The following is a 24412-nucleotide window of genomic DNA, read 5'->3' as shown; positions in this document are numbered from 1 at the left end:
CCCCAGGGCACTCTGCCCCCCAAGCCGCTCCTCGTGGTGGAGAAGCCAGTCATGTCTCCCCCGCCGGCAGAGCTTCAGGGCCACGTGGGCACAGAGGTAATGGTGGAGACAGCGGACACCTTCCAGGAGGTGCTCTCCTTGACTGAAAGCCCTGTTCCTCAAAGGACAGATAAATTCGGCAAGAAGAGCCGGAAGCGACTCGATAGTCGCGCAGAGGAAGGAAATGTGCAGGCTATCACTGAGGGCAAGGTCAAAAAAGAGGCGAGGACACTGACTGACTTCAATTCACTAATATCCAGCCCAAGGCTGGGGAGAGAGAAGAAGAAAGTCAAGAGCCAGAAAGACCAGCTGAAGTCCAAGAAGCTGAACAAGACAAACGAATTTCAGGATAGTTCAGAGAGCGAGCCAGAGCTTTTTATCAGTGGGGACGAACTGATGAACCAGAGTCAGGGCAGCAAAAAGGGTTGGAAAACCAAAAGGAATTTGAGGACAGCCAGTGAGCTGGATGAGTTCAAGTGCCGTAAGGCCAGCGAGAAGGAGGATGGGAGGCTGGGGAGCCAGGGCTTTGTGTATGTGATGGCCAACAAGCAGCCGCTCTGGAACGAGGCAACGCAAGTCTATCAGCTGGACTTCGGAGGGCGGGTGACCCAGGAGTCTGCAAAAAACTTCCAGATTGAGCTGGAAGGGCGACAGGTAGGAGGGCGGCAGCAAATGCTGCGGGTGGGAGGGCAGGGGGGTAAGCTGGGCCAGAATGCCATCTGCCCCTCGTGTGGCAGAGTGCCTCTAGCTCGTGTTAGCGGCTCTTTGAAAAAACTTTGCTTTGCACAGAAAGTAATCCATAAAAGCCAGCAATCAGACGTCTAGATTCAGAACTAAGGGCAAAGTTCAGCTGTAAAGTAAATTTACCAAGTATGTTTTGAATTACTCCAGTCAGACATAGGAGCAAAAGCCTCCTTTAATCTGACTAGCTTTTACTTCTGAAGGTAAATGGTTTTTGTAATAGAGTGCAAGGGAAAATGCAATACATTTCCCCAGCTGTAGTTGCATTTGAAGTCAGTTATTGCAGATGATAGTTTAATGAGCACTGCTCAGTTCTTGTGATGGTTACACAGGTCAGCTCCATTCAACAGATAACTAAGACAGATAGACATACAATTAGGTTCCCTTGTTCAAAATTTCCCCTCGTGAGTTCCCAGGCCTCTGGGGCTGGTTCTTAATCCTAAAGGAACGAAAGGGAGCTCTGACCTTCCCCTAGCAAGAGCAGCTTGTGGCCTGCTACATATGGCCTGTGGGTAGAGGAGTTTGTGGAAAGTTCAGAAAATCGAAGTATTTAGTTTTAGGCTCACTCACCTTGGCCTGAATGGGATGTTACCACATCAAAACCAGGCCATTAATTGATACAAATAAGCAGGACACCAAACTGAATCTCGGGAGATATAGATTTAATTCCTAGTTCAGTTGTACCATCTCTGAACATCTCTTCTGATTTATTAAAAACGTCGAAGCTCTCAGCTCCCTCTGATTTAACTTGGGAGTTCAGTGTCTTAAATATCCAATGTAATGACCAGTGGTAGTCTCTTGGTTTTGTCCATCTGCAACAACTCATCGAAAAGGAAGCGACCATGGAAACGTGCCCGTGAAAAACCATGCTGGCCATAGGCATTGCTGGTGATGGGACAAAGCCTGCCTCCACTTGCAGACAGCCTCCATTCTAGCTCAAGGAACTTCACTGCAGGAAAAATATGATCTGGGCTTCTGATTAAGCCAATGAAAAAGCAGCAATAGGAGGCCAAACTTCAGATATTGCTTGCAGCAGAACAACCTGAGTCACCACGCTTTACATTTCAAGCAGCTCCCATTGCCCCTCTGCTAATTCATTCTCAGTGTAATTATGTGCTAGGGAAATTTATGCAAAAGAGGAAATATAACTTATTGGGTCTGAAGTGCTGTGGTCAGGAGGTTGGTTATTCCCCTTCCCTGAAAGCTCCTTCCTTTAAAAACAAAATCTCTTTTCCTCATGGGATGATGTCAGGATCTCTCCAAGAGAAAATCATTTTCTTACTGGAAGAAAGATGTTGGTGTGGCCTACATCTGTTGAAGTCATTGGTAACAATCTGCTTACACCCGTGCTTTATAAAGTCTAGCATATTCAAAAGCTCAATTTATAGAGTCAAATACTACAGTCAAGTACTCTGTGTGGTCCAGTATTACTCTTCTTTGGCTTCATACCCCATTCTGTGAACAGCCCCACTCACATTAGTTGAGGATGATTAACAGAAGTGTTCTTACAAAAGGGTAAAAACATTTCATTATTCTCTGTTTTCTTTGCTGTGATTCACTTTTTATGACCTTGTTCTCTTTTTCCTTCCCTCCTCCTCTTCCCCTGCTTCCCAGGTGATGCAGTTTGGAAGGATTGATGGCAATGCTTATATTTTGGACTTTCAGTATCCATTTTCTGCAGTGCAAGCCTTTGCTGTTGCTCTGGCTAATGTGACTCAACGCCTCAAATGAACAAGCAGAGACTGGAGAGAGAAAAATGTTGACAAAACCTTCTCGTAAAGTCCAAACCGGAAAATGTCAGAGCAGCCTGCTTTAGGTGCACAGAGGTGCCTGGGAGCGAGGAAGGCCGTAAAACTGGAAAAGTCTCTTGGTGCCCAACGCAAGGGCATTAACTCTAATCAGTCATGGGGTGGAGGGTGGGGGGCTTTTTTCTGTTTTGTTTGTTTGTTTGTTTTCAAGTGTTTTCTTTTTTTAAAGCATCGTGCTGGGTTTCAGAAAGAGCAAAGGGTTGAGAGCCATTCAGTGTTATGTGGAGAAGTGTGGCTTTTGGCTTGTTGTGGTGGTTCTGCCGTGTTTGCTACAATAGCTGATGTAAGCTCGTAGGGGGATTAAAAAAGACTGCTCTTTTTGATAGACTGCCTTATATCATGCTGTTCTTTTTAAAACAGGGAACATAACTTTTTTTCTGGTCCAGTTTGTACTACTACTACTACATCAAAGATAGCAGCAAAAAAAAAGAAAAAAAAAAAGAAGCTATAATACTTGAAGACACGTGTTTCTTCTCTGATCTCTGATAATAACTGAGCACCACAAGTTCCAAGGAGGCTTATGTAGGTCAATATTTAATTTATAAATAATGATGTGTTATTCAGAAGAGAAACAAAACTGTTACCAATGGGTGGTTTTAAAACCCAGTGTATCAAAGAAATTGATGTCTGCTTGTTTTGTGTGCTGTTATTGGGGATAAACATCTTTCATTGGGTGACAGAAAAGACGGGAAGAAATAATTATGAGCTTCTTTGCTCATATTGATCAGCAGTATTCTTCGATTTGGCCTGCAGCTGGGAGAGGTACAGTGTGGCCAGATGTACCTCCAAGGCCACTCCTATACATGCTCCTCATTTAAATGTGTTTACACTTTATAAACAAAGTTGTTCAAGTGAATGAGAAGGCCCAGTGTATTCATCTTCCTAGCAATCAATACAAATTGAGTTCCACAACATTGTACCTGTGCTAAAATTAGGAAGGAGACAGAAGCATAGCAAGTCATTACAGGAAGTAATTTGATCAGGAAGGCAATTTCATTACAGGAAACAACATCATGTCTGGCAGGAGAACAAATGAGTTAAAAGTGGAAGGAAAAATTGGACAGTCATCCCTTTTATCACCTTCCTACTTGAGTAGTCCTTGTGACTGTTGTTTGAGAATATAATGCTCCAGATAAGAGTGGCAAGCCAAAGTTTAAATGGAGTGTTACATGTGAAGGCTTATTAACAGTAGCACAGCTCTTTCTGGCTGCAGTTTTTTTCTGGTGGACATGCAGACCTGCTGAGCATTTCAGAAGGGTTGCTTGCACAGAAGAGTTTCTGTGTCGTCCATTTTTTGTGTACATGTTTATTTGCTTTCTCTCTTTCCTCCTTAACTGCATTTTGCTATGGAATATGTTCTGATACGGAAGCAGTTTTCCTCAGTAATACACAAAAACATAATCATTCATGTAATTGTTTGGATATTAGATTACAAAATGCAACTGCAGATTTCCTTCAGAAATTACTTTTTTGACATGAAAGACACACAGAGGAAGATAGGTTGGTTGAAGTGTTGATGGCTGCTTTGTCTTTGTCTTTCATCCGGTTTAACTTCTTACTTGAAAAACTGTATAACTTAAGATGAATAGAGGTGATTCTCTCATTGCTTTTTTAAAATTCTGGTGGTAGGACAGATCTGTGTTGCACCTGATTCCTTCTAGACAAACATATCACTGAAGAGAGGACCCTGCTGTAGCAGAAGTTACCAAAATGCAGTGAGGTAGTAACTTCTGCTCTGCTGAGGCTTCTAAAGCTGTGCAGCACAGAGGGAACGATACCAGTCAGAGAGGAGTTTCAGGTTACTGCCAAGAGAGATGACGAGGCAGATCATCCACAGGTAACGTCCTGCAGGGTGAGTCCAGAAAGAACCCTCTGCAAGGTGGTTTCCTTGGAGAGAGGAAGTAGAGGTAGGAAAGAAGGAGGGGGGAATAGACGGCTCCATGCCTGTATTATGCCAAAGCTGAGCAGCTTCTGCTTGCATGTCAGGCACAACATTCCCCTTGGCATCTAACAGACTGCTGTTTGCTTTAATTAATTAATTTTGTTGAATTTCTATCCGTTGTCTGGGCCCATTTGTATTCCTTCTCACATGCATGACTTACTCAGCAGTTTGCCTGCCTATATGTGTAATGTGTGTGGGACAGAGGAACCAAAATGGATTTGGTCCTGTTCCCTTTTAAATCTGTGGAAATTGTTCTCTTTGATTTTTGTGGAGGAAGCACTATTAAGCCCCTTGTTTACATTGAGTTACACACTGTGCAAACAGTCGGTTGAATTCTCGGGTCCATTGATTTCAGTACACGAGAAGGAAAGTTGGCTGATGAGTGTCCTTTCCTGCCCAAAGGTCTCTGCTAACCAGTCGGACCCTAATTAGAATATAACAGGCATATGCTGAACGCCATAAGACAAGAAACATATTGTGGCATGCTGAAAGGAATATTGCCTGTAGTTTTAAGCCAACATTTTTATCACATGCAAAGAACGTGAATGTTTTCTTGTGTGTTTTTTTTCTTTTTTTTTTTTTTTTTCTGAACAAAACCTAATGTAAGAAGACGGACTTCTGTGTGCAGTTTCTTTAACTTTCCAGGGAATGGTATTCCTCTTTACTTGGTTCATAATCATTTTTTTTCCAATTATCAGCAGATTTATGCTAATGTGAAAACAGAAACTGAAACCAGATATATCAAGTGACAGCATTAGTAATGTGGTTTCATTGGCCAAGGTTGGGATTGTATCATTCTGGTAGCACTTACAAAGATCCTTGGCATAGAAAGAGACATTGTTCTTTGGCCCAACAAAGCACAAAGAATAATTATCATAAATCGGGAAAATAAATGCAATTTCCAATCTTCCTGTTTACTTGTCAGAAGGTATTATAGAATAAGATAATTCTTTTGTCTTTTTGAAAATACTTTGACAGAGTCCCTTTAATTGAGGATTTTAATAGTGTAGGGAATACCCAGTATTAGAGATATAAAACTATAATAAATATAAACTGTCCTCGAATATGTAGAATTGTAAAAAAATGAGTGGAAATTATGTAAATTCTGAGAGTGGAACTGTATCCTCAATTATACAAAGAACAAGTGAAAGCAGCAGTTCTTTTATTTTTTCATTGAGATGCAATATGAGAAACAAATTTAAAAGCTCCCCACAAAATAATCACTTAAATCCTGAAGATTGCTGTTGCATTCAGCCAATAGATAGATTTTACATTTTATATTTAGTTAGTAAAATCCAGGTTTTCTGTAGATAACTAAGTTCTTCTAGGAAGAATGTAGCAAGGTGTTCAGAAATACGTAGTTCTTTTATACACACAGTAATTTCCAGTGGTTGAATATGTTTTTCCAAAGCTTTTTTTTTTTTTTGGTTGTGCAATAATTGTGACAGTCCTAGGGGTTTTATGGTTTTTATGTTGTTGTCGTTTGTTTTATTTTGCCTTTTTTTTTTGAGGGAGTTTTTTAAAATAATTTAATGCAGAATTCCTGTTAACGTCCAAAAGACAAATTATTATCTTGTGTAATGTAATAAGTGATTTAGGGATTATTTTATTACTATGTATCGGTGAGTTATACACACTTTCTTATTTATATTTAAAGAGCATCTTTGTAAGTAATTGTTGCTAGCAGTATGTTTTGCTGCGAGAAGTTCAAAATGCAGATAGGAAGACCTGGTTTTGTGAGATATTATGCAAAATTTCATAATTCAGGCAGGCAAAAATATTTTTTTGGCAGCTGAAAGCAGTGAGTTTGCTCTGGGGGACTGTGTAGACTACGAAGAGTATAGACAACTTCTTTGGGACCTGCAGAAATCTGTCCTTCTGCATTGTGTATTCTCCTGTGTTTCAAACTATATATTTCAGCTGGGAGTGCTTTTAAAAATATAAAGCTTTCCTTCTTCTTTAGTACAATGTTTTTTTTTCTTGAAATATAAATATGGTGGCTTATGTGATAAAAGAGGGTATAATACAGGCTCAGTTTGTAAGGAGTTCATTGCATAGCTTAGTAGTGTTTAACAATGGCATACTTCATTGCTGTGCAGAGACACACAAACTAGCTTGGTATAAGCTGGCTGTGGCACAAGAAAGAGTGCAGCAGGACGTGTTTCCCTCTGCCCAGACTAACACACTCCTTCAGCTGGGCTCAGCTGATTCCAGCATAGCCACAGTGCTGCAGGCACCCAAGCTAGTGCTGCACAGAGCTGACTGAGCAGAGCCCTGACACTGCCTACAGCAGCTTGGCCTCTTTGAGGTGCTCCACCAGAGACCTGGAGGAGCTGGTCTTCCTCCACTCTTCCTTCCCGTTCAGCTCCAAGAGCAGCATGGAGCTGCAACAAGGTTTAGCTGCAGCAGCTTTAGGCAGAGAAAGTTCCACTGTGTCAGCTGGTGGCCATTTGGAGTCAAGAGTCTGCTCCACTGGAGTTGCAAGGGATGCAATGGAAAACCTGATACATTAAAAAAAAAAAAAATCCTCAAAATAAAGCTCCTAACAGAGTATGAAGATTGGTACTTAAAGACTTGCATGAAGTGCACCACACACAGAGTAACCAATTCAGTCGTGAAACAGTGGGAATATCATGTTTCTACAATGCTCCAAGAAAGTATGGGAGGGAGGGGGATGAAAGAGTCAGAAAAGGAACTGGCACGTTAATAGTTTTATTCTGAGTTCCAGAGGCAGCAGTAACAGGTGCCTCGAACTGCCTGAATATCGACTGTCTGACAGCAAATCTGCACATAGGTACATCCAGTTAGTAAGCCTTCTGTGATGCAGCCACAGAAAAGTAATTCCACATTTCTCTCTCCAGTTTTGTTCCATTGTTTCTATGAAGATGCAAGAAGGCACACAGGTGTCAGACAAAGATACCTGCCTTGAGCCTTCACTTTCCACAGGCTTTCCTTGGTGTGTTTTTTAGTGTCCTCTCAGAAATTCCAGACAAATCTGGGAGCTTGCCTGGTTGTTGCCTCAGACAACTTCCGCGCGTTTGCTTTTTTTTTTGCAGCCTGATATGTGTAATCCTATGTTATCTTGGTGCCCTGTTACCTGTCAGCAACAGTTTAAATCCTTGTGTGAAGGGAGCAATGCGTGCTAAAACTGACTTGATTAAGAGAAAAAGGAGAGAAGACAGAGTAAGTTTTTATTAGCTTTTAAGAATGTGTGTGCCAGAGCAACAGTTTGGAAATCACACATTTCTGCAGAGCCCAAACGACTCCAGACCAGCAAATCTGAGTTGGAGGTGAGTAACAGATGAGCCATTTGCTTGGTGTGCTAACAAAGGGCCAGCTTCTAGCCTCACTGAGTGGTTACACCAAGATACGTAACAGTGGAACCTGACTCCAAATGTACTTTACTGTCACTGCATGATTATAAGGTAAGAATGACTTACTTGACCCATATACCCACTTAAGAAAATCATAAAGCATTAACCAACAACCATATTGACAATTCTGTATAAGCCCCCCCCAAGAACACTAGAAGTAAAATTGCAGCCACAGTAGTCTTTCAGAATTTTGTCTTTTATTCTCATTTCTAGGACTCCCTCACAGGAGATTAAGCTGGTTTTATTTAGAGGTTGGCATACTGGTTTTCCCAATATAGGAGAGCAAATAATATCACACTGCTTTCAAAAATGGAACAATTCTGGTAGAGGAATTTTTTCATTTTTAAGTCCCTTCACCTTCAAGGCAAGCACAATCTTCCATCAGCACATACCGGTCTGGAGTCCTACTGCCCTTGGGAGTAGTCTGCAGGTAGGCACCACAGGTCCTTCTTGAAGGTTTGGAATTCACATGCATCATTCTTGAAGGAATAACATTAATTACTACTTGTGAACGATGGGCTACGTGAATGATTTTATCTTCGTGTTTATTTAATTTTCCTCTGAAAAAAATCCTGCAGAGAAGTTTAAGATTAAAAGACTCAGCTTTGCATGTTGCCTGGTACCTCTGAAGATGTATTAGGAGAACATTTATTTGGGCAGCTGGATTGTTGGTACATTTAGGAGGTTAGATTTTTAAGACAAGAGCAATTAACCAAATAAGAGAATAAAATAGGATTCAGCGAAGCAATTCTTGCTATGAAAATTTAAAACTTCACCCTTTAACTTTTGATTTTTCATATGGATCTATAATGACAGATTCGTGCTTCCAGGCAAACCGATTGTTATGAAGCTCTATGCAAATGCAAAGGTTTGCTGACCCAGAGCTAGCTGACTGCAGGATCAAAACAACATGATTTTGTGAGAGTTAAAATTAAATAAATGAAAACACTGAATACTTACCTGTCCAAAGTGCTCAATGAAAAAATTAGATGGTATGATATTAAAGCCTGCCAGTTTATTCTTAATCTTTGCCCTCCCATTTACATAACTACAAATTTAAAAACGTTGTCTAATTCAGCGATTCTGAATCCTGACAAATGTTGTTTATTTGTGGAATATTTTTCTTACTGTCCAAATAGATGGTTGTTTCTGGTAATATGGATTAACATTAAAAGAGAAACATTTTCTACCAGTGTGCAGACACCTGAGTTTCAAGTATTTCATTGAGATAGCGCTCGGTTTGTAATTCTTTCTATGTTGTTTCAGCTATTTGTTCAGAACTTTCCTAATTTTCCCTTCATTTATTTTATTTGCTTGATGCGTGTTTTGCCTTTGGTTTCCCTTCACTTCACTGTTTCCTCATTCATTTTGTCATTTTGGTTTTTTTGTGTTGTGCATTTGGGAAAGGGTTTGTCTGTTCAAGATCTCGTTGTTTGTTGTAGATAAAATATATGGTGTTGTGGCACAGCATGGAGATGCATCTGATTGAAAAGGCACTGTAGTGTTTCCTGAAAAAAAAGTAGTGGAGTTGCATTTGTTTATAAATGCATTATTTTGGTACTACAACTTTGAACATGATTTTGGATTTTTTTTCCATTTCTTTTTATTTAATGAGCACGCATAGTCATGCAGGTGCATGCGTTTTTAAGCTAGCAAGCCCGGCATGTTTTTCTTAAGGCTTTTGAAAATTTGGTACACAATTTGTGTACTTTTACATACCTATACAATTTTTTAAACATATTTTCGGGAGTCTCATGTGTTTTTTTTTGTTTTTTTTTTTTCCCTCCTCAATATACCACGATATACCTGGTTTCCATTGTACTTAAATCATACTTTGGTCTGCCTCTCCTTTTATGTATCTTGTGTACTAGATTTTGCAGGAGGTGCCTAGAAAGCATTGTTGGTTTCCCTATAAAAATGTGGTTTGTCCAAATTCTTTACTGTCTACATGACTGAGAGATGGACTGATTGCCCTATTTTTTCCTTGATGATTTGGAGTTGTAAGAGTTGTCCAGCTGTTGCTTAATAAAATTTTGCAGACTAGAAAATTCCTGACTTGCTTTTGTTACATTCTGCATCATGTCAAACACCTTAAATGCTTTCAGAGCAGATGACAAACCTGCACTGGAACGACCTGAATAATAAATAGCCAGATGCCCCTGTGCTTTCTGTTTCAATAACTGTATCCACGAGTTCCACTGGACCTGATCTGTGTACCAGCCCATCATACTTTGTGTCATTCATATGGGAGGATTGATGGCAAAGGTGTCTTGGTAATAATGTTCCTATCTGCCTGGATATCAGCCAGTTCTTGTGCTATTTCTCCTGCGCTGGCTTTCCTTTTTGAGGAGATTACCTTTGGGTTTTGTGGTACTTCTCATATTGTCACTGATATGCTGGAAACTTTAACATTACCACAAGGGATTCCTCTGTCCTGTGATCTGTAATAACAGAATAAAATGCTGCGATGGTTAGCATTCCTTCTCTGGTTTTTAACTAACATAAACATTCTGGGGGCTGAGGAAATAAAAAGGTAGTAAAGTAGCTTACCTGGCATAATGCACGTCCCAGTTGCGGCATAAATGAGAGAACCGTGGTGTGGATTCTCCTAGCGAGTTCTTGTAACGGGCCCGGGTTCCCTGTGGAGTTTTACAGGGGTCTCTGCTGGATCCTGCCCTGTTTAACACATGCTTGGGTGTCCTTGGAAAGAGCCTGAACATCGAGGTACAAAGTTTACTGATGACATGAAGTTACTCGAAATACTGAAGGCAGTGGCTAATAACGAAGAATCTTAGAAGGTCTTTATCAAACTTGGCAATAAAATGGCAGGTGACGCTCAGAAGGTAGGTAGATACACTGTAAAGTGATGCACGTGAGGAAAAAGAATAGCAGTCCTAGCTTCATGTTTACGGTAATGGTCTCTCAAATGACCTCCACCAGTCAGGACAGACATCTAAAGTTTGATAGATAGCTCTGTGAAAACGTCAGGTTGGTGCTGAGCAGAGTAAAAGGAAGAAAATACAGAGAATGATCAGGAAAAGAGCTGACAGCAAAACAGAAAATACAAGGTCACTGTATAAAACTGTAGTTCACTACACTTTGTGTACTGTGCAGTACCAGTCCCCTTGTCTTAGAAAAGGTAGGTTAGACCTAGAGAGGATTCACAGGAGGGCAACAAGGACAATTAAAGGCATAAATCAGCTTCTGTCAGGAGTGGCTGCGAAGGCTGAGACTCCTCAGCCTGGAAGAGACATCTTAAAGGTACTGCTGGAGACCCACCAGAACAGGATCACTGTGGGAGGGCAGGTAGAGGTTGTCTCTTCCTGCTGAAAAGCTGGGAGCCATGAAATGAAAACAAAGTGAGGTGCCGGTGGGGCAGGAAGTCCAGCCAAAGGAGGTGGCTCTTCAAGGAGGTGAGCAGCAGAGCACTTGGCCGAAGGATGCTGTGATAGAGGAAGTTTATAGCGATTCCAGTGAGACTGGAAAAGTGCAGGAAAGAGATCCGTGGGGATACTGAACACACTACAGCAGGGGCAGAGAGTTCCCTAAGCTGACAGTAGTCAGAGGCTGGGGGAGCATTAGGGGGAAGCACCATATGAATTTGCTTAGTTCCTGCTCTTCCCGAGGAATCTACAAATGGTTTTTGTAAGAGAGAACACTGCTAAAATGGATTCTCGTTTTGAACCAGTGTGACTGTTCTCATGCCAGCATTTCTAAAGCAAGCTTAATCCTGGAGCCTAATGTATAGTGGGGACAGGTCTTCTAACTTTAATTTACTGTATGTCATTACAGTTAGGAGTGTCATCATCCATTTCTGGGAGAAAAATGCCACACCTTTGCTGGTTTTGCTTTTTGACTACTGATGTCACGTACGTATAAAAGTAAGGACAGCACAGCTGTACTGTGCTAATAACACAGTCACCTGCTTACTCTGGAGATGTCTCTGATTTGACTTTTCCAAAAAACAGTGAAGTGACATTGCCAAAACCAACACTGTCAGCACTGCTCTTGAGTTGAGCATTCAGCAAAATAAGCAGCATAAAAAAGAGGGAAGGGACCAGCATGGGAACATGAAGAGATATGGTAAGATTAACATTACTTGCTGGGCTCTGACTTTAGGAGGAAAGAGGAATTTTCATTCTGGCAGCAATATGGAAGAAAAGTCTGGAGAAGAGCTGAATCTTTCTATTGCCCTGTTGCAATTAGGTTGTCTGAGATTTGCCAGTGTCCTCTGCCTAACTCATGCTTTGCATTACCTGCCTCCCAGCGGGGTTTTGCAGCACAGAGGAAAAGAATCTGCTCCTCTGGGGCTGAGGAGAAGGGGAAAGCTCCTAGCCTGGGGTCTGAGTGCCTTGCACTGCAAACAGGAAAAGTCCTTTTCTAGCATCAGTGCTGCTCAGACAGTGAGTGGCGGGGCCAACAACTATGAAATCTCCCGTAGCTCCAGATGAGTTTTCAGGAAAAAATAAAGTCCTGCCAAAATGCAGAGATTATGAAATGAGTTGCTCTGTCCCTAAGAGAAGTGGAGCAGCCATACAGCTACTGGTCATGGCACTGTTTTGGCCTTGTGCCTTTTTATTATTTATTTATTTGTTTGTTTGTTTATTTGTTTGTTCCTCTTTGGCTAGTTTCTGTGTTTCTTTAAGCAAATAACTGCCCAGATGAGCTACGGAGTTGATTCATGCAGTTTCATTTTAGATCAAGGATCCAGCACTTTTCAGGTTTTTCCTTCTTTGTCCAGGATATTGGCTTCAAATGTAGTCATATCCTGCTTCCCCATCCATTTTTAGTGTGAATTTGTGGTTTTCTGCCAGGTACAGTACTGGTAGTTGATTCAAGCAGGGCAACAATTTGTGATGCCTTTGCTCTTGGCATTGAGCTAATGAACTTCGGTTCATTGCTCTGTAAGATCATTTTTGGAAGGCCCCTCTCTGTTGGGCGGAACTAGCTAAATTTAACATGTGGCCAGTAGTTGTTTGTAAATAAATGTGGTTGTGGTTGTTGATAATTGTGCTATCTTATTTTTATGATTTAGGTAAATACAAGGGCTGTCTGTGCCCTGAGCCCTCTAATTATGCTGTCTGGTTTTGAGGTAAGAAGGAAATACGCAGACATTGAGGAAACAATATTTAAACAGTGGCTCTTTAAAGAGAAGCTGAGAATACAGCAGCTGTACATATATTTAAGCTTGTATACATGATTTAATAACTACTAGCTGGACCATGAGCTTTTTCACCATGACAGGTTATTGTTGGTGGTGTTCTCTGGTCAATGGCCTATTCCATTTCCTGTTGGCATTACTACCAAAATCACTATCAATATTAAAATAGCAATCTTTTCTTACTGCAGTTTTTTTCAGCAGCAGACCAGCTTTCTATATTCAGTCTTAACAGGAGAGGTGCAGGAGCTAAGTAAGCAATTACCTAATTGTGAGGGAGTTGCATAAGATCAGAAAAATAAAAATAAAAATGGAGCACTTTATGCAATTGAAATTCATCTCAGCCCCTTCATCTGACTCCTCATCCATTATGGCTGTGTGTTCCGTATTCTCATTTCTGCTCTGTTTAAGAGAGGCACATTTTCGTATCTTTTTTTGTTTGATCAAAGGGAAACTTATTCATCTGGGGGAATGTTTTGCTTTGTGCATCTCCTGATATTTTTAGCCTTTCTAATGGTTCCACGCTTTCCTCCATTTCTCACTTTCCCCATGGATAAGGAGAAATCTGAACTGCAGTAAATTCTTCTTTGTTCTCCTGTTTTGTTGCGTTCTGTAGTGATAGTCTTCTTCCTCTGAAACAAGAGAATCTTTGTTCCCTTTGCTGCACAGTTTGGTGAGATTAATTTCTATGTTTTTCTTTCAAAGCCATCTAGGACTTTTTTACTTTTGTTATCTGAAAGGATGTTTATTTCAGAGAAGAGTCTGTATGAGTTGGTTGTAGCAAAGGGGAGATGTTAAAGATCATTCAAACATCCTAGAGTCTCTAATTGCCTCACTTGGAGGCAGCCAAATGCAGAGTCTTGTCTTCAGAAGTGACATAACTGTGATTTGACTTGTCTGTCTCTCATTATTTTATGACACTTTCTAATGGGGGAAGCACGCCTGCTTTCTTCAGGTCTTTAAACATAGCTTAAGATTTTTTCCCTTGACCTGCTGTGGTGGCTAGTATAATCTGAGGTGGAAAACATTCATTTTGGCAGGCTCTATTTGTATGACTTGGATCAATACTTGGAGAATACTTGGAGAATACTTGGAGAGTATTCTGTAACCTCTCCATATAGTCACTAAAACCAAGGTGCCAGTTTTGTTCATAAACCTGCTGCTACTGTTCCTATTTACACGGTACTAATAACTTTATTTGCAGTTTATAAAAAAACAAAAACAAAAAAAAAAAACAGGTTTTTGCAGATTTATGTCTAATCAACAGAACTCAACAGTGAGTGTGAAAAAGGAGACATCTTTCTAAAATCATGGGTTATGTATAGTTCACATCGGAAATTCTGTTACGAATTTCAGAAGTTCCAGATGCCAGTGAAGTGTCCCTAGGGAGACAGTTCAGAGAGTATCCTTTTGAGAGCTGCCAGAACCCACAATCTGATTCCACCTCTGGAGACTGCGGTGGATAGCATGAGTGTGAGTAAAATGCCACGGCCTGAGTATCATTGGATATACATCAGTATCATGACGAAAAAGCCGTCCAAACAGCAACGCAGTAGCCACTGAGAAAGGACAGAGTTCTGGGAAATCTGTAAGGCTGGCTGGGGTGGATCAGCAGCAGAGACAGAACTTACCTTACTTCAGAAAAACAGATTTTTGAGAGAACAAAAAAACTCCTAAGCTGATGCGTAAGTGTAAATCACTTGCATTCAGACATAGCAATGCAAAATGCTACAATGATGGTCATCCTCACCATCACCACTAGGAAGACAGCAGCTATGGAAGCTTGTTTTTTTGTTGTTGTTTTGGTTTTTTTTTTCAGAAGTTGTTCCCACATGAACATTATTAGGAAAATATTTTTATTTTTCTAAGGATAATAACAACAAACAACCTCATAGCAAGATTGCTTGCATCTGTGAGGCTACAGGTAAACCAATGAAGAAAAGATCCAAGAAGTACAGCTGTCCTAAGCTGGAGGCTAGGTCTGAAAGACCAAAACATGGAATCCACTATTAAACATGTACTCAAATTGCTTCATTAATCTACTCTGCGTAGCCTACTCAGTGCAAGAGACAAAGTCAAAAACAATTTAGTCAAAAGAACAGATGTTTAAGATGGTTTTAAGTACAGTTTTACAGACAACTGATGACATCAACTGTCTTTAAATTGTGTCTCTAAATTCTTTTGGAAGACTCTTAGTGTGGCAGGCAATTGAGAAATAATCATTTAAAGAGACTCAGAGAACAGGATGTACAATGAAATTTACTCTCAAAATAGTTAAGTTAGGAAGTAATTATATGAATGAGGTAGTAATCATATGAAACAACGGAGAGGCACAATTTAACTAATTACTTTCAAAATAACTCATGAAGACCCATAAGTACATACGATCTTAAGTTATTGGGTGGGTGTTGAAGCCTTGTTTGAAAAGTTTGAACAGAGTAGTAGATGAATGCAGGCAGTGCTAATGAGGCAGATTCTGTCAGTGTGCTAACTGCCCAATTTCCTCTCTGATGTTGTTGTAACCTATTAAAGTACATAAAGTAAGGGAAGGAACACATAACGACTTCAAGAGGAATTGTTATAGAAATGATTCATCTTCATAGAAACATTATGACTAGATGTCTAAGTAGAAATTTACGATGTTTTCAAGTAACAACAGAAAGAATGGAGTTGGAAATTGCTCAGGAAAGGATGTTGGAGGAATTTGTTAGGAAAAATAATTGTTTTGTGACACAGAGAACCAAAGGAGTCCCTGTGTATTCCCTGGGCACTGGCAACATTGGATGCATTACATAGTATGGCCCCTACTGAGATCATCATTGTTTCTGTTACTACAGAATTAATTTAATCCAAAGAATAAAGAGTGTTAATGAGGCATTGACATCACAGGATCATTCGCACTACCAGATGATACAGAAGCTGCAAAATTTGTCATGTTTGATGTTTCCAAAAAATGACAATAAAAGGTGCAGAGAGATGCAACAGAACATCCAAAACAAGTTTTCATTTCAAGAACATAACTGTTTGGGAATGGAGAAAGGTTTTTAATCTCATCGGCAACTCATCAAGTCATCAGCAGAAGAAAGTCAGTTTAAGGGATGAATTCTTCATGTCACAAATGAGACCCTGAGCTAATCAGTGACCATTGTAAGGACTCAGACTTCCTAAATTCTCTCATGAAAGGCTGATGGTCTTTTCTGTGTGTAGCTTGTGCCCCAAGTGATGGGTACATATCAGCCATAATTCCCACTGAAGACATTCTTGAGCTTGGCCTTGGATTCAGTAATTTTGTATCTTGCCCAGAATATCAGGTGGTTGGAACACAGGCCTAGACAATATTCACAGGAATTCATGAAGTTCAGTGCTCTGAGGTTGGTGTTTGTGGAGCAGTAGCAAGTCTGTGGGTTTTGGGAGGATGTAACACTGCTAATGCTTTTACAGGTGCTGATAGAAAACTCCTGCAGATATAGCTCCAACCACAGGAGTCTTCATCGGGTGTCTTTAAAACATAGGTGACATGAAATCCCATGATGTGCAATCCCATGATGTCAATATGTTTTTTGTTTGTTTGTTTTATTTGCCTTTCTCAAAAATGAATGCAGTAGGCCCCATCTGTCTTTGGGTGTGCAAAGATTGTCAGTTTGCTCTGTGTACCATTACACTGGAATTCGGAGACAGGTGCTGCAGTGCAAATGTGTTTTGCTCAGTCCTCTAAGCTGTGGCTGAACAACTGACGGCAAAGAGAATCTGGACACCGAGTGGGTGTTTGGACCATCACAGCTGCCTTTCATGTTTGTTAAAGTTGGGGGCATCGTCCTCTGTCAATGCACGTGTCCAAATCAGTTACGCTGTTGCTTGTACAAAGAGGTGCAAATTCCAACTCAATCCCTACCAGGAGGTTGAAGATAAAGAGAGATACTGAGTAAGATCATTTCACTGAAGATTTGTAAGACATGGAGGTGAATTATTTTGTTTGAAATAGAATCTTGCAAGTGTTTGATAGTATTTTAACAAGTCAAGGAAAAATATTAAGTTGTGTGCTTATGGTGTTTTTAAACAATGGGTGTGTATCATTGTATTAAGAATCAATTTTTGACTGATAAATATGTAAAGCTTAAATGTTCTAATGGAAAAAAATTGTCATCAACAGGCAGGGTACCATTGTTAAAAGCTTAATCATCACTTGCAGGCTGGCAAAGGCTGTAGAATCTGAACAAAGCCCTGCAGCACTGATGTCTTCAAAAAGCATTATTAAACTTTGCAACTTCAAATGACACCAGTAGCTGAATTTTCTGACCTTGGTTCATTGAGCCTGTGAGCTCAATGCTACTTCCAGGATCTTTATACACAGCAAGCTCACCAAATTAACTGGTTTTTCCTCCCAGGTGGTTCCTGACTCTTTTTTTTTTTTTTAACACAAGGACACAGAGAAGCCCTATAACAACTGTTATCTGTGCCTGACTCAGCATGGTAGAATAATCCATTATTTCAGCTCCTTAGTGTTTCATCCTAATAGCTTTTCCTTCATCTGCCATGTTCTTTATGTCCCTTCATGTATTCATCAAGCCATAAAAAAATAAAAATAAAAACATCTTCAACACAATGCTCTGGCTTCCTATTGTGTGATACACCCAGTCTATCTCTAAGCCTCAAAGGAACATGATCTGCACTGTTCTTGCAGTGTGGCAGGATGCAGTGCTTTCATAACAATACATAAGGACTGAGGAGAGCATCTCTCTTCATAGTTGTAGATGGAAAGCAGGCAGGCAGATCCACCTCCAGTTCTCAAGGCACAAAACTGGTAGGCACAGGAATGCAGGACAGCTTACCCTATTTCATCACGTCTGAGTGGATTCACCCAGAGGGAAGCCTTCCTATGGAGCAGCTGGTGAAAGAACATGTAAACTGCAGCTGTAAGTGACCAAACATCACCTTCGGAAAGACAGAGGAGGTCAGGGAACTGCAGGCTGCAGCAGTGTCTTACCATCACAAAAGTAAACATGAAACGCAGCTTCTCGCTGCAACAGAAATCACCTGGGACTGCAAAGCAGTGGATTTGAGCAAACTAGCAGAAGGAATATTCACTGTAATTCCCTGAGGACCAGACAGTACGCCCACAGGCAGCCAGGAGAGGCAGCTTGAATCAACAAAGAATTTGAGCTCTGAGAGCAATGCAGAGATGTGAGAAAGCAACTCGCATGGTGTCCAGTTGTTCGTAGTGCAGATGAAATGAGCAGTAACCAGGAGCTGGACTTAGTTCGTGACTGATCCCAAGAGTTATAATTTTAATAATTCTCGGCCATTTCTTGTGAGCACCAGTGACTGGATGGAAAACTACTACTGCTTGACACTTATTGTACAACCCCAAAATAAAATGCTTCTCAAGAAATTCCTTTCTCGCACAAAGAAGCAAAAGGTACATGGAGGCAATGAGCAGCGTGTCAAGCGATTCCAAGCTGCAGAGCCAGTTTTAGCTCTATAAGAAAGTCTCTCTCATGAGGCAAGCTACAAAGCATATGAGAAAAGTTCATGAAAAAAATGTGGGGATTGACTAGCTATATTTTGTCACCCACAGCAATTCAAGATGGTATCACATACTACTGTTAGAGAACATACTGCTAGACTTGAACACTTTTAATGCCTTCCTTCCTCTTCTGCTAAAACAGATGGATTTACTCTTGTGTTTAGAATTAAGTACAAAATGGATGTCCTGCCAAACTCGCTCCTTAGGCAGTATAGTTACTGAGTTGCACTGATGTCCAAAATTGATCTATGTCAGTTTGTCCTGTTTCACTCTTTTTTTCAGAAGGTTGAGAATTGGCTGTTTTTTTTGGTCAAGAGTGGTATAGAGCAGGCTGAAGACAATTCCAGACGGATGTTCATTTTTATTAACATATATAACCTGAGAAATTCCAGGATCATGAGAAAATGCTTAGCTAACAATATTTGAAAAAATTAAATATGTAGCAGGCCAGACATGCTGACCCCAAGCACTAGGCAAAATAATAAAATGGATGATACAGGAGTCAGTTAAAAACTGAAATATAAGGATGTAAACCATAAGAAATTAATTTTAGGTGCAATTTGTAGATATAATTTCTTTCATAGGGCATTTGGTGAAGCATTGCCTGCGATGCCAAAGAAGAAATTAGCAATAATTAGTGTGAATAAGGTGTACTTTAAATAGATTAATTGCAAGATCTCACGAAGTAGCCTGCAAGATGGCATCATCACTAAACGGAGAGTTTCTGATAAGATTTTGCAGAGATGGGTACTAGATCTGACAATAATCAGGACTCAAATGCAAATACAGAACTGTGGCTGATAAAATGTGGACCTGCCACAAAACTGCCAGATGGCAAATAGCACTAAGACAGGGCAGTGAGACATTACAGACAAAATGTACTTTCCATATAGACAAACGTGAAGTTAGGTGTTTAAGAGCAAGGAATGTGGGCATATCTTCAGAATCAGTAATTTAGCTCAGAAAGCTGCAGGTCTGATGAGGAGGAACAGGTCAGAATGGACGAGTGTCTCAATGTGGTATGTTAGCAATCCTAAGAGATGTTCTTGCAGAAAGAGATAGCACAATCCTTAGATTGGCAAGTAGGGCAGTGAAAGTAGGAAATTAATTTCACCTGGTGGAATACTGGGTCTACTTCTGACATCCAGGCTTTTAAACTATCTTGGAAGAAGGGGGAGTATCAAAAAATGTGAAGTTCAAAGACTGAATAAAGACCTTGCAGCAAGAGTTTTGTTTATTTAGCTTATTTCAGAGAAGAGCATCATTAAATAATTCTCAGTATCTTCATAAACCTAACTGAACTAAAATATTGGTATCAAAAGGCACTTTAATTTATCAGGAAAAAGCAAATCAAGCACTAATGACTGGGGGCTGAAGACAAGTACAAAGAAAAGTAAGACACATTTAATGATGAAAATTATTAACACTGGAACAAACTCAAGAAAGTGATGGGGTCTCCAGCCTGTAAAGTGCTCCAATCAAGACTGCTCTGTTCAAATGCATTTTGGATAGATAGGTTAAATGTGTGGAAATGCATGATGGCAAAAGGAGAACTGGCTCCAGAGGCAAAGGTCAGTATTTGCCAAGGTCTTGGTGCGCCCATCAGCCAAGTGTTGACCTGGCTGAAGGATGCTCCTGGTTCCTTCACTGGCTGCACACCCAGGTTTCTTTCCTTCCTTCAAGGGAGAGAGAAACAAGGGCCTGAGGATGAGGAGGTCCTGCCTTGTGTGGGCTCCTAATTTAGCTGCACATATGCCAAGATCCAGGAGCTTAGAAATACACCCGAGTCCTGCAAATTAGCTGTAGTCATAAATGGCTGAGTAGGAAACACGATTGTTGGTTTGTGCAGGCAAGAGGTAGTTCACTCTACTGTGTTGGTACTTCTGCAACATGTTCAACAAAACCGGTATCATCTACATTTTTCTATTACAGTTTTTAAAAGAAACGTTACTGCATGTCGTGTGTTGTATATAACTGTATCTGTGGTTCAGAATTGGCTGGAGAGAGGAGACTCCCAGGCGCAGAGTAAGACCCTTGTGTTACTGTGTGTTTCTGATTTGATCTAGCAGTACCTAAAGGTCCTTGTCATTAAGGCATGTGTGACTGCGTATGTAGGCAATAAAAAGGGGAAGAGAAGCTTTCCAAAATGTTTGGTGCTTTTCACTGTTTCCACATTAGTTTTAATTGCTTCCCTTGAGATAAACATAAAACAGTTCAGAAACAAACACTAGTATTATAAATACTGAAAAAGAATCATTCTATGGGAATAATAACATATTTTTTAGTGTTTAAATAGCAAGGTGCTGGCAGCGGGGCTGCAGGGCTCCTCTGTGAGGCGAGGCTGGGGCTGTCCTGTGCTGGACAGAGCCGGCTCCAGCAGGCCCATGGCAGGTCTCTGCCGGGCCCAGCAGCCAAAATGGCGGCGCCATGGGGAAGGTGTATTTACAGGAGGGTAGAAAATGGAGGACAGAGAGAGGAGGGGGAACACCAAGGCCAGAGGAAAAGGAGGAGGAGGTACTCCAGGATAGGAACTCCGCCAAAGGGACTGCTGCTCATGGAGAGGACTCAAATATTGATCTCAAGTGACAATAAATGTAGATTATCCGATCAAGGCTGTTTTGCACCTGACAGAAACTTCTAAGTGATGTCCCTGTCTTTATCTCAGCACAGGAGATTTCCTGCTCCTGTTCTGGTTTTCTCCCCTGCCCAGCTGGTAGCGAGGCAGCTGGGGGAGGGAGCAGGCAGCTGGGTGCGAGTCTGGCTGCCCAGCCAGGGCCAACCCACCACATATTTTTAGCCTGATGTGGTATAATTTGCACTATTGTTAGTCAGTTAACCCTACATATTATTGAGAGATGAGATTATATCTCACAAGGGACCCGACTTTTGAAAGAAGGACAATGAGCATCTTAAAATCAACACAAAGGTATTTTGTTTAAAATAGACGCAATTAAACTGGCAGCATTTAACACTACCTGTATTTTCTCAAACATTTTTAAACCTTTTAGAAAATAAAGCTATGCCATTCGAACATTGTTTTTCAAAGTTTATCTAAAGTATGCTTGCAGCATTATGCTGTATGAGAACTGAAAAGTAAAAATGGTGATTTATTTCATTGGTTGAGGTAACCAAAACACAAAACTTAAACTGTAATTAAAAATATGTGGGTACTCTTCTGTGTTCACTGTTTGTTATCTGGATATCACAAGTTTTTAAGTTTTTATCATCCCTTACAAGTATTGCTTTTAATACAAGTGGGATATTTAAGGTAATGTATGCATTGGAAATTTTTATTCCAAGTATAATTGACATTTGAAATACAGTAATCATACTGAAACACCATGTTAAAATGAAAATTTATATATAGGACAGAAAGCTTCATCATGCTCCCAATTAGACCATTTCAGTCTTCCCTTTGCTTTCCATGTGACGGTCAAGAAAAGAGCAGCCAAGTCATACTAAGAGATATAGAAGCATGTGAATCAACTGTGATTACGGTTTCCCTTTTTTCCATCCTTGAAATCACCTTTCAAGAGATTCTTCTTATCTTTTGATCAAAAGAGATTATAAATCTTCTTTTATTTTCTTGTCCTCACATCTCTTTAAAGCAGATTAGATTCAGGAAAGGTTCATCTCCAAAGATAGGAAGAGAAATGAGTGCTTCTTGCTATGGATCTGAGGGTCAGGACTCCCAGCTGCAGCCAGTTGTGTAAAGCTTCATTCCTCACAGTGATGACAAGCCCAGCCATGGCTCCAAAGCATCTGTCAGCATGGAGATGATTTGTTAAGGATGATCTGTCAGTGGTTGTCCCAGCTGATGTCTCTGTGCTACTCTTCAAATAAACGAGAAGCCTTGCATCACTGTGAGTGCTGCTCCTGCTGAGTTCTCCCTGACATTTCTGTCCCCAGCATGCTCCCGTGATCCTCTGCAGGAGCAGGAAGGATTATGTGGCTATGGCTGCAGGCACATAACTGATTAGATGTGACCAAGTGGTTTTCTGACAGGAGGGAATGGTCAAACCACAGTGGTTTGGGGTGAGGCAGGGGTTTTCTTCTTCCAGAATCAAGACAGCAGTGAAGCAGATGGTAGGATAGACCACAGTCCTGAGGTTCCTCTGGGGCTGAGCATGATTTCTACTCATCCAGTTCAGGGATGTTCACTGACAACTGCTGTGGGCAACTAGACTCAGAAGCATATTTGCAGCCTGATGGCAGCAGCTTATACTCTTTTACCTTGGGAGAGTCAGCATGAACATACACTCTTTTCTATGCAAACTGATATGTCAGTCCTCAGCTCCCCTCTGAAGGAAAACAGCAGTTGTTGCAGTCTGCAGCTACCACTATAGCCTCTCTCCAGCTCAGAACAATTTTGAAGGGAAAAGTATTTGCTAAACAGCTGTGTCTGTTTGTGGATTTTGTTCCTCTGCTGAAAAAAAGAGGGACCTCAGTTGGCGGCATTTATTCCCTTACCTTCTCAGCACCAGCTGCCATTCCTTCTGAAAGAGCCAAGAGTAATAATCCTGATGCATTTACTTGGATTGCCAAGCTTTGTGTTTAGATACTGTCACAATCTAACACAAGTGGCTGATGCTGTAAAATGCTAATTAAACTCAGGGGGAGAATCACAAAGAAAAATTATGCCAGGGACTTCTGTTAAGCTCCACCTCCAAAATAAACTCTGTCCACATGACATGATGTGCTGCTTGCACTGAACAGATGCTGGGTTTGATCTCGTCTTAGCCGTAGACTCCTGGGGCTTTCCTCCCCCTCGCTGGAGTCTGGGAGCACCCAGGGGATGTATGGAGTTCCAGGCATTTACCTTCTAGCTGAGATTTACAGGATTCTTGGTACCTCTTTAGATTGGCTTGTTCCTCAATGCAATTTGATGCTGCCTCTCTCTTATCATGTGCTGTAAAAAGCAGCAAAACACAAACAAGGTTGACACAGACGCTGCTGTGCTTGGTGAGATGTGCTAGGGTGCTCTGAAATGCACCCGGCAGGTTGTGCTGCTCAGAGTCCCTGCGCAGGTACTTGGCTGGCTGCTCTTGCATTTTGTCGTCAAAGCTGTCTGTGAAACTTTGACCTCCCTTTGCTTTTACTGAAGTCATGCTACCTGCAGGACCAAATGCTTTTCTGTGCCATGACTGTACTGGACAGGAAAGAATGACAACCGATAAAGGTAGCAACATGATCTGTTAGCATCTGAAGGTTTATGAGTATGTGAACAGCTAATTAAAGTGTTCCATTCATTAGGCTTTGGCTAAAGAAAATAAACTGGCTGCTTTAATAGAAGCGATTGTCTAATATTAAGTATGTTTTAATATTTTTCTCATTTAAAGAAAAAAAAAGGAAAGGAAAAAAAAGAATGAAATGTCTTTGAAGAAATTACTCGGATGGAAAATATACTTTTTTTCCTTAAAAATGGTACCTAGGAGCTGCTACTGTGTATCAAGAACTGCACTTAAAAAAAAAAAAAGAAAAAAAAAAGAAAAAAAAAAAGAAAAATAGCAGCAGAGCAGATTTGTAACTACTGAACTACTGCATCATTTTCTCAAAATCACTTTCGAGTGGCTGAGTTTCCCAAATCACTCATGCTCTTAGCCTGTGGCTGTTTTGTTGACTGCACAAGGCATGCCACTGCAGCTCTGCCTGCTGCAGTGTCTGGTCATTCCCCAGGCACAAGAGGCCATACACTGAAAACAGCTGATTTGCACGTTAGTACATGCATGATATTTGATATTGCTTGTTTTATCAAACCGTTGACCTTCAGAAACTCTAAATGAATCCCTTTCCTTCTTAGAGTCTTTCAACGTTTAATACGGACCA

The 24412-nt window shown here is 40.7% G+C and overlaps 1 protein-coding gene across 1 annotated transcript in view; it reads left to right on the top strand.

Moving 5' to 3' along the window:
- TULP4 (TUB like protein 4) overlaps positions 1 to 9945 on the top strand; it is a 157816-nt gene extending 147871 nt beyond the window's left edge. Inside the window, 2 exon segments of the mRNA XM_040551039.1 lie at positions 1 to 693; positions 2395 to 9945. Coding sequence (XP_040406973.1) covers positions 1 to 693; positions 2395 to 2511 — 810 coding nt within the window. The 3' untranslated portion in view covers positions 2512 to 9945.
- Positions 9946 to 24412: the final 14467 nt, after the last annotated feature.

The sequence above is a fragment of the Cygnus olor genome, chromosome 3 (genome assembly GCF_009769625.2).
Source record: "Cygnus olor isolate bCygOlo1 chromosome 3, bCygOlo1.pri.v2, whole genome shotgun sequence".
NCBI classification, from domain to species: Eukaryota; Metazoa; Chordata; class Aves; order Anseriformes; family Anatidae; genus Cygnus; species Cygnus olor.
This window is presented reverse-complemented; position numbering and strand designations above follow the sequence as displayed.